Source organism: Natator depressus, chromosome 3, assembly GCF_965152275.1.
Source record: "Natator depressus isolate rNatDep1 chromosome 3, rNatDep2.hap1, whole genome shotgun sequence".
Classification (NCBI taxonomy): Eukaryota; Metazoa; Chordata; order Testudines; family Cheloniidae; genus Natator; species Natator depressus.
The window spans coordinates 56623094-56636023 of NC_134236.1; the positions used below are offsets into that span (position 1 = coordinate 56623094).

Genomic DNA, 12930 nt, shown 5'->3' on the forward strand with positions numbered 1-12930 from the left:
CCATCCCATCATCCAGATAATTAATGAAGCTGTTAAACAAAACTGGCCCTAGGACTGACCCTTTGGGCACTCCGCTTGATACTGGCTGCCAGCTAGACATTGAGCCATTGATCACTACCTGTTGAGTCTGACGATCGAGCCAGCTTTCTATCCACCTTATAGTCCATTCGTCCATTCATAGCCCTACTGATTCTTTTTTCTGCTATTTACTCTCTCCTGATGTCTGTATGAAAGCTCAGTCGTTCTTATATAGGGAGTATAATCTGTATGCTTTACACTTTGCTTATTAAAATCACAATTATATGATGCAGGAATAACTTCATAATCCAATTTGCTATGGAATATAGTTGTCTTATGGAGGAAAGTCTATCTACTGTTATGAAACAGCTGTGTAAATTTAGCATGGTTGACTAGTTAGTAAGTCACTCACACTTAGAGCTCTTTTTTACATAAGTAGCATATAGAACTATGAATTTATAGCATATAATATGTAAAAATATTCTGCTGAATATAAAACGGTTCTGGTCTCTCTTAGTTGAAAGTGGCATAGGAAGCAAAGTACGATCTAACATTCATTCTGTGGGTGATTAGGCAAGGAAACAGGAGTCATTTCTGCTGTTCACCCTCTCATAGTGCCGGTGGCTGTTTGTCAGTCACATACTAAAGATTTTATTCTGCTGTTGGGATTGAACTAACTTAACATAACTATATTCAAGACAATTTCAATATGAAAAAAAACTAATCATTGCTTCAATTCACTGGATTTGAATTTTGCATGGAATGCAGCTGCATAAACATGTGTAACTCATTTTGCTTGATTTGCTGATTCCCACTCACATGCCATTAAATAAGAGTTGCCAGCTGGCTTGTGCAGGTGCAGTCATTTCTGTGGGGTTTCTGTAAATGGATGTTGTGGCAAGAAAGGAAGAGATAAAGACAAAGGCAAGGGTTATAGGCAACAGAGTTGGATCATTTCAAAGTTCAGGTAGTAGTCACCTGAAGAAATTGCCTGCTTTTAGAAACTGATAACCAGAAAACATGACCTTCAGACTCTAGATTTTTTTCTTTTCTTTACTTGGTGTCTAATTCTGTAAACTTTTCCTCCCACTGAGTAGCACTTATATGAGTAATGCCATTGAAATCAGTGGGATTACTGTCATATGTGCTATTGACTGAAAAGGGGCTGCAGAATTGAGCTGTTGATTGCTAAGAAGAAAGTTTCTCTTTTAGATAGGAATAGAAGAACTTTGCATTTGTGATTATTAGAGTATCTAATATTCAATCAGTGTTTTTGTTATCTTCCCTTATTTTAATTTCAAAACTTCAGATTCTCATACTTGAAATTATTAAGGAAAATTTAGGTGTTGTTTTTTTTCACTTTTTTTTAAAAAGCAGTGGTCCAGATTCTCAGTTATTATAAATTGCCATAGGAGCATTGACGTTAGTGAGGTTATGCCAGTTTACACCATCTGAGGATTAGTCCTATAAATCTTTCAGCAAATCCCCAACAGATTTTATACTTGTTTTTAAATATTGGGAGTAGATGAATTCAACATTAAAGGATTTCAACATTAAAGCACGAGATGTGGATATTCCAATTTAGTGAGAACTTCTTTTGCCCCTGACTATTAGCATCTTAAAAAAGAAGAAATACTAACTGCACATGTGAGCTACTGGCAGTAGAAATATTAGCTGCATGTAGCATAGATGTAGATTCTGGGGTAAATCCTGCAATGAATGGGAGTTTTGTTTTAGGACAGTAGGATTTTGGTCCCTATATTTTTGAAACCTTCTATAAAATGAGAAAATTGATTACTTATGAGGAGAGGCTGAGGGAACTGGGCTTGTTTAGTCTGCAGAAGAGAAGAGTGAGGGGGGGATTTGATAGCAGCCTTCAACTACCTGAAGGGGCGTTCCAAAGAGGATGAAGCTCGGCTGTTCTCAGTGGTGACAGACGACAGAACAAGGAATAATGGTCTCAAATTGCAATGTGGGAGGTCTAGGTTGAATATTAGGAAACACTGTTTCAATAGGAGGGTGGTAAAGCACTGGAATGGGTTACCTAGGGAGGTGGTGGAATCTGCATCCTTAGAGATTTTAAGGCCCGGCTTGACAAAGCCCTGGCTGGGATGATTTAGTTGGTGTTGGTCCTGCTTTGAGCAGGGGGTTGGACTAGATGACCTCCTGAGGTCTCTTTCAACCCTAATCTTCTATAATTCTGTGATTGAAACACACTTTCCTTTTCTCCGGTATATCCTAATGAGGATTGAAGGTATTAGGTACTGATATTTGTATATACATAACCCTGCCACAGAAAGACAGAGAAATCTTGCTCTCCTGCATCTGTAATGTAGAAAAATATAAATCCCACCTTTTTCATTATAATGCAAGTTATGACAGAAGTGCCCACCAAAGGTACAACTTTAATACCACAATGAGTCGTTCCACTGAAATCAGTGGGAGTGCTTGGGGTAGCAAAGTTAAGCATGTGTATGAGTATTTACCAGGCCTTAATTCTGAATTGCTTTTCTTTTCTCTTTTTTTTTTTTAAGTGAGGATTTTAATATTATGCCATAAGGTTTTTTTCCCAAGTTTACATAGCTCATATTTTCACTAAAGAATGCTCTCACAATGAGAGTCCCATTTTGTGATATTTTGTAAAGCTTGGTAGAAAACAAAACGATATACATGGGAAATAAAACAATTTGTTAATAACATGTTGCTTTGGTAGCAAGGCAAACTTAGAAATCTTCAAAATCTCTAAATATGCAATTTATCTTTTAGGGTGAAGTGGGTGTTAAAGGAGAAGATGGTGTTTCTGGGCTTCCTGGGAAAAAGGTATGTGTGACACTGCACCCCATATTCTTCATAGAGATATTACAATATGATTATGGCATAACTATGATGTATTTTTGCAAGATGGGTCATGTAAGATATCCTTGAAACGGTTATGATTTATTGAATATGATTATCCTACGTCTATGCATGTATAATTTTTGTATCTGAAGTTAGGAATATTGACTATGTATCTGTGTTACAAATGTGCTTAGACATGGAGAACACCCACTAGACAAAAGACTCTGTCTAGATGGCTGGGAAGCACCCATTTAAGTTAATAAACCATTAGGAAGAACAATAGGCCTTAGAAGAAGCTTATTTCACACTGCGGGGGAGAGGGAGGCCTTCCTGAGGATGCTAAAAACAGCATCTGAGTTATGGCTGCTGTGACACTACAGGCACATGTGACCTGGTCACCTGGTGCTGGACTCCATCTTGGGATACCAGTGTTTTCCCAGTGACTGGCGTGGGAATCAAGCTTTGAGACAAAGGGTTCCTGCGATATGCAAAAGCTATTTAAGGCAGGGGAGTGACATCATTGTGGTTCTTCACTGACTCCCCACCCAAGAAGATTCCTGGAAACACCTGACGAACATAAAGCTGAACTGAGGGGGGAAGTGCTCGACCCAGGCTAAAGGGCTTTTTAGCCTGTGAATGAAACACCTGGGGATTCCAAGCTGTAAATTAGTGCAGCTTGCTCCTTAAGAATCTGCCAGCCTGTTTATCACTCAGGGTGAGAATTTGCTAATTCATATCCTACCTATCTAGTATGTTAAACTCTGTTTGTGGTTTTGTTTATTTACTAGGTAATCTGCTTTGATCTGTTGGCTATCATTTATAATCACGTAATATCTATCCTTTTGTAGTTAATAAACTTATTTTATGTTTTAATCCAAACCAGTGTGCATTTGACGAAGGTGTCTGGGGAAAATCTCAGCTTGGTTACAACGAGTAACTACCTGGTCCTCTTCATATTGAGGGAGAGGTGGACCAGGTTTTAAACCCATATACTGGCCAGATTTGACCAGGGCAGGACCGTACTGCTCTGGGGTCCTAGGCTGAGATGCTGGTGGTTAGAGAGCCTGCATGTAACTGCAGCTGGGTGTGTCCCCCTACCTGTGTGAATGGCGGTGAAGGTGCAAGCTTGGAGGGCTTCGCAACTTGTCACAGCAGCACAGTGTGAGGGGGAGCCCAGGCTGGTCGGTCAGAGGGCTCAGTGGTACCCCAGTTCCAGGTGGCACCCTGGGGGGAGTCCATCACAGTATGTTTGTACACGTAATTGCATAGAAAATGTTAAGACAACATTTCAGTGACATAAAATTGTTACAGTATTTCAACAATTTTTTAAAAATAGTTTACGGGAAATTTCATGAAATCCTGGGAGGCTTTGTACTGTCAACATGTAGATGCACTCTTATTCTTGCATCTTTAAAATGAATATCAGAGGTTAAAAATATATTTAAATCTATTTGAATCTCTGGAATAATGCTCGCATCTGTTTCTCTGCTTAGTATGTTTATGTAGAATAGCTTTGTTGATTAAATTGGCCTAATTTAGGGGTGGAGTGGTATAATATTATGAATAGCATAATATGAATATTGACCCTCAGGTTCAAATGACTTAAATTCAATTACTAATTTAAAAGATTGTTTATGAATGTTAATGAGGCAGTTGGGATTAAGAACACACAAATTCAGTTCAACAATACGAATCTCAATGGTTTTATCTATAGTAAGATGAGTATGAAATGGAATGAGCATTTCATGCTAATAGTATTAGGCAGAGAACAGTGAGTAAATTCTCTGAAAATCTGACAATTCAATTTCAGTATTACCTAAGAACTTCCCCACACAATTTATTGTAATCATATTTTATAAATTTTTTACCATTTTAAAAGTAAATTGTACCCATTTCTTGAAACCCAGTTGTCTGAAATTATAAAATGAGAAGCTCTTCGCATCAGAAATAAATTGTGAAATATATCTGAAAATTTGAATTTTGGATCCTTCTACTGAAAGCTCCATTTTAAAATAGAACAATATAATAGGGGACTGCATGGCTCTGAGGATTGGTTTTGGAATAAAGAGCTTTCACCTCCAGGTTATCAATTTAATTCCAACACAATTTGGAAGTGACTGAGTGTTGCTACGAGAATAGTGGTGCAGCAGTGCCACTATAGTTAAGGTTGCATTACCACCTCTGTCTTCTGAACTCAACATGCTTAGTCAGATTTTTCTGAAATTTGGTGTGCCTCAAGAATGAGTCATTTCAGCAAGATCTGGAGATCAGGCTATTCTTGTGATGTCAATCAAAATGGTGTCAATGGGTCTTTTTTTTTTTCTTAATCCAAGGTTGTGCATGGCATGCATTAAGTCTTTGGGGGGTCCAAATTGTGAACGGTATTTACGAATATATTTGCTTCTTTGCCTGCAGAGATGTGCAGTCTGGGAGGATTTCCGTGTGCATGCACCAGTAAAGAAAATAATTGTCAGAGGGTTTCTGTGCAGCCACTTCCCATGTGTAAATTACTAAAAATATCATAGAATCATAGAATATCAGGGTTGGAAGGGACCTCAGGAGGTCATCTAGTCCAACCCCCTGCTCAAAGCAGGACCAATCCCCAACTAAATCATCCCAGCCAGGACTTTGTCAAGCCTGACCTTAAAAACTTCTAAGGAAGGAGATTCCACCACCTCCCTAGGTAACGCATTCCAGTGTTTCACCACCCTCCTAGTGAAAAAGTTTTTCCTAATATCCAACCTAAACCTCCCCCACTGCAACTTGAGACCATTATTCCTTGTTCTGTCGTCTGCTACCACTGAGAAAAGTCTAGATCCATCCTCTTTGGAATCTCCTTTCAGGTAGTTGAAAGCAGCTATAAAATCCCCCCTCATTCTTCTCTTCTGCAGACTAAACAATCCCAGTTCCCTCAGCCTCTCCTCAGAAGTCATGTGTTCCAGTCCCCTCATCATTTTTGTTGCCCTCCGCTGGACTCTTTCCAATTTTTCCACATCCTTCTTGTAGTGTGGGGCCCAAAACTGGACACAGTACTCCAGATGAGGCCTCACCAGTGTCGAATAGAGGGGAACAATCACATCCCTCGATCTGCTGGCAATGCCCCTACTTATACATCCCAAAATTCCATTGGCCTCCAAAGGCACCCTGTTGACTCATATCCAGCTTCTCGTCCACTGTAACCCCTAGGTTCTTTTGTGCAGAACTGCTGCCTAGCCATTCGGTCCCTAGTCTGTAGCAGTGTATGGGATTCTTCTGTCCTAAGTGCAGGACTCCGCACTTGTCCTTGTTGAACCTCATCAGATTTCTTTTGGCCCAATCCTCCAATTTGTCTAGGTCTCTCTGTATCCTATCCCTACCCTCCAGCGTATCTACCTCTCCTCCCAGTTTAGTGTTGTCTGCAAACTTGCTGAGGGTGCAATCCACTCCATCCTCCAGATCATTAATGAAGATATTGAACAAAACCTGCCCCAGGACCGACCCTTGGGGCACTCCGCTTGATACCGGCTGCCAACTAGACATGGAGCCATTGATCACTACCCGTTGAGTCCAACAGTCTAGCCAGCTTTCTGTCCACCTTATCATCCATTCATCCAGCCCATACTACTTTAACTTGCTGGCAAGAATACTGTGGGAGACCATGTCAAAAGCTTTGCTAAAGTCAAGGAACAACACATCCACTGCTTTCCCCTCACCCACAGAGCCAGTTATCTCATCATATAAGGCAATTAGATTAGTCAGGCATGACTTGCCCTTGGTGAATCCATGCTGACTGTTCCTGATCACTTTCCTCTCCTCTAAGTGCTTCAGAATTGATTCCTTGAGGACCTGCTCAATGATTTTTCCAGGGACTGAGGTGCGGCTGACTATGCATAGTAGAAAGTCAGCAATGACACTCAAAATAAAAATGGAAATATTGTACGTACCTGGCTCTTTCTCTGACTTTACATTTGTCTTTAGAAGTGTAGCTTTTTCTAAAATTTTGTCTACGTAAATTTTTACAATTTAGATTCTTCAGGGGGGGAATTGTAAACATCATCTTGCATTAGGATAAGCTCTGTTTAATTCCCATAATAAAACATCTCCTGTGGTTTCCATAATAAAAAAAGGTACAAACTCAATTTTTCTAAGTAATTTTCCTAAATTATCAGATGAAGTTTTTCCTTCGCTAACACGAGTGCTGTAATTGCATTTAGTATTCTGTCTTTGGTATCCAGGGTTAATGTTGATTGTTTGGGTCCTTGCTCAGTTTACTGCAGCTTTATTGTCTCCCCAAAGTGCGGTCTGTTTACACTCGGCAATTTGAAATATCAGAAATATCAAGCTTTCCTGAGCATTGTAGTCCTTTTTCATTTCAGAACAAATTAGAGATGAATTGTCAGAATATTAAATTAAAAGTGAACTAAAATTAAATCTGAAACTGCTAGGTTAAGGCATGTCAAGAACTGTTTTTAAAAAATTAATAACCAACCTATGCAGGGTATAAATTGCCTGAGGTACTGTGATGCTTTGGGGGGTTCATCCAAACAAGTAAGGGGTTATGTCACCACCTGCCCTGTAGCCTTAGGTGCTTCTATACGGTTCAGCTTAGAGCCCTGACACCAGCAGCCTGCTTACAGCACAATGACTTCACCCTGGCTTCCATCAGCCTGGCTATTCCTTGTGACACCAATAGCCTTCGACTTCCCAGTCTCCCCAAAACCATCTCTTCTGCAGTGCTTAGTCCCTCACAAAACCTTGTCAAGTTTTTTGCTTCTTTAAAGAGACAGTACCTAGCACCAGCCTGTTAGTTTGGCTGAGGATTTTACTCTTCAGTTTGAAACACTGCACTGAGGTGGTTGTGTAATAAAACAAGATTAAGTTTATTAACAAAGAACTTCTATTTAGCTGATACAGAGTAGAAGGAATTGGGATAGAAATGGTTACAAACAAACAAAAATAAAAATGTTTCTAACACTAAAACCTAAACTTAACAAACTTTTGTTTGGAGTAGTTTTCTCACCACAGTTGTTCTTCAAGCATGGCTGCCCAGTCCTTAGCCAGGATACAACACAGAGCCTAAAGCACTTGGTTTCATTGTCTCCTCAGGTGAAGGATGCCAAAATGGCTTTCTCTCTCTGCTTATATCCTCACAATTTCTTTTGTCAAGGCAGGAAGCTCTCCTAGGGACTCAGCTTGCTGTGCAACCTGGGAGTTAAGCCTATGTTAATTTTTGTAGTTTCCTCTATGCCACTATGATAGTTAAGTGGCTATCTCCCCCACGAGCTAGTCTGATGGCTTTGTTTGCTATTTATGAAAATATACTTCTATTGTCTCTCTTTGCTCAGTATACATTGGAGACACATTCAAGCAGAAAGAACCACATTCCTTTGTCTAGGGCAGGATGCCTTATGCCCTACCTCACAAAAACATTTTAAGAACATATTTCCAGCACACTTATAATTTTCCATATATCACTTGTACAAACACCACACAATAATATTAATGACTAGCATGTCATTCTAGCATACCTTCCATGACATCTTTTAGATAAAGTTTATGCCAACAGTGAGTTGGGGTATACTGAGCTGGTCAGGCCAACTGAGACTCACTATTAGATACCAGGGAGCCCCTTGTCCTTTGGCACAGGCAGGCTCTTCGGGGCACAGATAACCTGAGCAGATTAATAAAAAATAATTGCAAAAAACTTTTATTGCAAAAAAACAATTGACAGTGTATATTTACATCTCGTGTGATGTTTGCTAATCCCTTAGTTCACTGTAGCAAACCTACAGCACCCAACAATCGTCTGACAGTCAGTAGTTAGTAGCAAATTATTTGAGGTCAGTATAACAGGTGAAATGGATGCTACTTAAACTGTGGCTTTGTTTTTTCCTACCCTCCTTTAGCAAGAATTTGACAGTAATAGCTTCTTTTGTCTGTGGTATTTTAGTTCATGACAATGTATATATGCTCCATAAACTATACTTTGAAAATACTGAATTGTTGATTGCTGTTCATTTGCAATATCTGCCTTTCAAATGGTTGTAAGTGAACTAACTTAATTTTATGCTAATGGATATAGGCTACATTATGGACTGACAGCCTAAAACATTAAATATTTCAATGATTTTTCAAAAAGGAAGGATTTGAGTGATATAAGCTCTCTAAAAGCAGCAAAATATGCACTATGCAGTACACTTGGTTCTGCAAGATGGATTTACTCCTACAGCGTATTAGTAATATAAATAGTTTAGCAAGAGTAAAATAAGCAGCACATGCTTATATGAATAAAAACATTCACCATTTTGCTACCTAGACTTATATCTGCGGTCAGATGGGAAGAAAAAGGAGCACTGCATACTCTTTATAATCTCCATTCACAGTTCAAGTACCATCCCCAGCCCAGGAGACATGACTACTCCTGTGAGACTGTGCGGATCTCATTGTTAGGATTGTTCCTCTTTTATGCATGTGTGATGATGTTTACAGAGCCCACAGTAAGGTTAAAGGAGTGGTGGAACAGTATTGGGGCAAGAAGGCCCCACCCCTCAAGCGTTGCCTCACATGCTCCCTATGGAGGACCTGCTTAAAAGGGAGCTCTGGTAGTCCGGCTGTGCAGGTGAGCGAAGGAGAGATTGGTTGTAAGAAAACAGTGAGTTAGTAGCTGCTGAAGCAGAACTATCTACAGGGAGAGAACTGGGATTGTGAGTAAGACTTGCCTGGGAGACCAGAGGCCGTACCTTGCCTACTTTCCCCCCAGCTTCAAATCCAGGGGGAACAACTAGACTCTGAGAGTGAGCTGAGAAGCTTCTCTCTCTAACCCACCCCTCCATACTGGGGCTCTTAATTACTGAAGACTGTGCAAGGAAAAGGCTGGGGCCATGCCCAAAACTGAAGGGAAAACAGGGAAGCTAGGAAGCAGTCCAGTGAAGGCTTATCTAGAGTAGCAGCTAGAAGGCACTGAGCCACTCCTTGCTTCTCTCCCCTTGGGCCATGGGCCAGGACCTGGTGGAGAGTGAGGGCCTGGGTCCTCCTACCCTTCCTTCCTCCCTCCCCAGCTCCCTGAGAGATCCTGAAGGATGCCAGGGGAGGGAACAAAATTGTGCCTGGCCTCTGGGCCCCCTGGACTGCCCAAAAGAGCCACCCCAAGACCTGGGGAGACTGTTTGGTGCTGGCCTCTGAATGAAGTCTGTCACAGCATGCTCTTCATGCAGTCTTGACCAACTCAGAAGCCCTGATACAACATATTCTTGAAACTGATATTCTGACTGATTGTCCATATTTACTTGTGAACATTGTTGGGCTATCTTCACATTGGAAGGCAATGGAACTAGGATGCATGATGAGCATTTGAAAGTGAAAGGCAGCTTGTGTGAAACTGATCGTGAAATGGTACAGCTCATGATTATAAGCAATGGTAGGAGGGCAAACATCAAAATAAAGATAATGGATTTCAAGAAGTCAGACATCAACAAACTCAGGAATTTGGTAGGTAAGATCCCATGGGAAGCAAGTCTAAGAGGAAAAATAGTTCAAGAAAGTTGGCAGTTTTTCAAAGAGACATTATTATGGGTATAAGAGCAAACTATCCCACTGCATAGGAAAGATAAGAAATATGGCAAAAGACCACCCTGGCTTACCTAGGAGATCTTCAATGATCTGAAACTCAAAAAAGAGTCCAACAAAAAGTGGAAACTAGGTCAAATTGCAAAGGATAAACAAAAAACACAAGTATGTAGGGACAAAATTAGAAAGGCACAAAATGAGCTTAAACTAGCTAAAGACATAAAGGGGAACAAGAAAACATTCTACAAATACATTAGAAGCAAGAGGAAGATCACTGAGAGGGTAGGCCCATTACTCAGTGGGGGAACAATAACAGAAATATGTGGAAATGGCAGAAATGCTAAATGACTCCCTTATTTCAGTTTTCACCAAAAAGTTTCATAGCGATTGGACATCTAACATAGTGAATTTCAATGAAAATGAGATCGGATTAGAGGCTAAAATAGGGAGAGAACAAGTGAAAAATTACTTAGATTCATAGATACGAAGGTCAGAAGGGACCATTATGATCATCTAGTCCGACCTCCCTGCACAATGCAGGCCACAGAATCTCACCCACCCACTCCTGCGAAAAACCTCTCACCTATGTCTGAGCTATTGAAGTCCTCAAATCGTGGTTTAAAGACTTCAAGGAGCAGAGAATCCTCCAGCAAGTGACCTGTGCCCCATGCTACAGAGGAAGGCGAAAAATCTCCAGGGCCTCTTCCAATCTGCCCTGGAGGAAAATTCCTTCCCGACCCCAAATATGGCGATCAGCTAAACCCTGAGCATATGGGCAAGATTCACCAGCCAGATACCCAGGAAAGAATTTTCTGTAGTAACTCAGATCCCATCCCATCTAACATCCCATCACAGGCCATTGGGCCTATTTACCATGAATATTTAAAGATCAATTAATTACCAGAATCATGTTATATCATCTTATTATCTCCTCCATAAACTTATTGAGTTTAATCTTAAAGCCAGATAGGGCTTTTGCCCCACTGCTTCCCTTGGAAGGCTATTCCAAAACTTCACTCCTCTGATGGTTAGAAACCTTCGTCTAATTTCAAATCTAAATGTCCCAATGACCAGTTTATATCCATTTGTTCTTGTGTCCACATTGGTACCGAGCTTAAATAATTCCTCTCCCTCTCCAGTATTTATCCCTCTGATATATTTATAGAGAGCAATCATATCTCCCCTCAACCTTCTTTTAGTTAAGTTAAACAAGCCAAGCTCCTTGAGTCTCCTTTCATAAGACAAGTTTTCCATTCCTTGGATCATCCTAGTAGCCCTTCTCTGTACCTGTTCCAGTTTGAATTCATCCTTCTTAAACATGGGAGACCAGAACTGCACACAATATTCCCGGTGAGGTCTCACCAGTGCCTTTTATAATGGTACTAAAACCTCCTTATCTCTACTGGAAATGCATCCCGCCTGATGCATCCCAAGACCGCATTAGCTTTTTTCACGGCCATATCACATTGGCGGCTCATAGTCATCCTATGATCAACCAATTCTCCAAGGTCCTTCTCCTCCTCCATTACTTCTAATTGATACGTCCCCAGCTTATAACTAAAATTCTTGTTATTAATCCCTAAATGCATAACCTTACACCTTATACTTCTCACTATTAAATTTCATCCTATTACTATTACTCCAGTTTACAAGTTAGATTTTTATCAGGCTCTGGTGACTTGAAGACATACATTCTAGAATACTCAAAGAGCTGACTAAGGAGATATCTGAGCCATTAGCGATTATCTTTGAGAAGTCATGTAAGACAGGAGAAATTCCGGAGGATTGGAAAAAAGGCAAATATAGTGCCAATCGATTAAAAAGTGAAATAAGGACAATGCGGGGAATTACAGACTGGTCAGCTAACTTCCGTACCTGGAAAGATAATGGAGCGTATTATTAGGCAATCAGTTTGCAAACACCTAGAACAGGGATGGTGAAACTAAGGCCCATGGGCCGCATTTGGCCCATCAGGGCTTTGGATCTGGCCCGTGGGATTGCCACCCCCATGGCGCTGCGGGCCCTGTGCTGCTCCCGGAAGCTGCCGGCACCATGTCCCTGTGGCCCCTGGGGGAGAGGGAGCAGAGGGCTCCGTGTGCTGCCCTCACCTGCAGGTACTGCCTCCTGCAGCTCCCATTGGCCAGGAACGGGGAACCACGGCCAATGGGAGCTTTGGGGGAGGTACCCACAGGTGAGGGCAGCGTGCGGAGCCCTCTGCCTCCTCTCCCCCAGGGGCCACAGGGACGTGGTGCCATCTGCTTCCGGGAGCGGCACGGGGCCAGAGCAGGCAGGGAGCCTGCCCTGGTCCTGCTGTGCCCCACTGCCGCCCCGGAGCCCCTCCAGGTAAGCAGCACCGGGCCAGAGCCCACACCCCAAACTCCTTCTGCCCTGAGCTACCTCCCGTACTCTTCACCCCCTGCCCTGAGCCCCCTCCTACACTCCACACCCCCTCCTGCACCCCATCTCCCTGCCCTGAGCCCCCTCATACACCCTGCACCCTTCCTCCACCCCAACCCCTTGCCCATATCT

The 12930-nt window shown here is 41.6% G+C and overlaps 1 protein-coding gene across 1 annotated transcript in view; it reads left to right on the forward strand.

Moving 5' to 3' along the window:
- Nucleotides 1-12930, forward strand: part of COL19A1 (collagen type XIX alpha 1 chain) — a 315358-nt gene that overhangs the window by 57478 nt on the left and 244950 nt on the right. The window contains exon 10 of the mRNA XM_074947919.1: nucleotides 2785-2838. Within this exon, the coding sequence (XP_074804020.1) occupies nucleotides 2785-2838 (54 nt within the window). The remainder of the gene's footprint in view (nucleotides 1-2784; nucleotides 2839-12930) is intronic.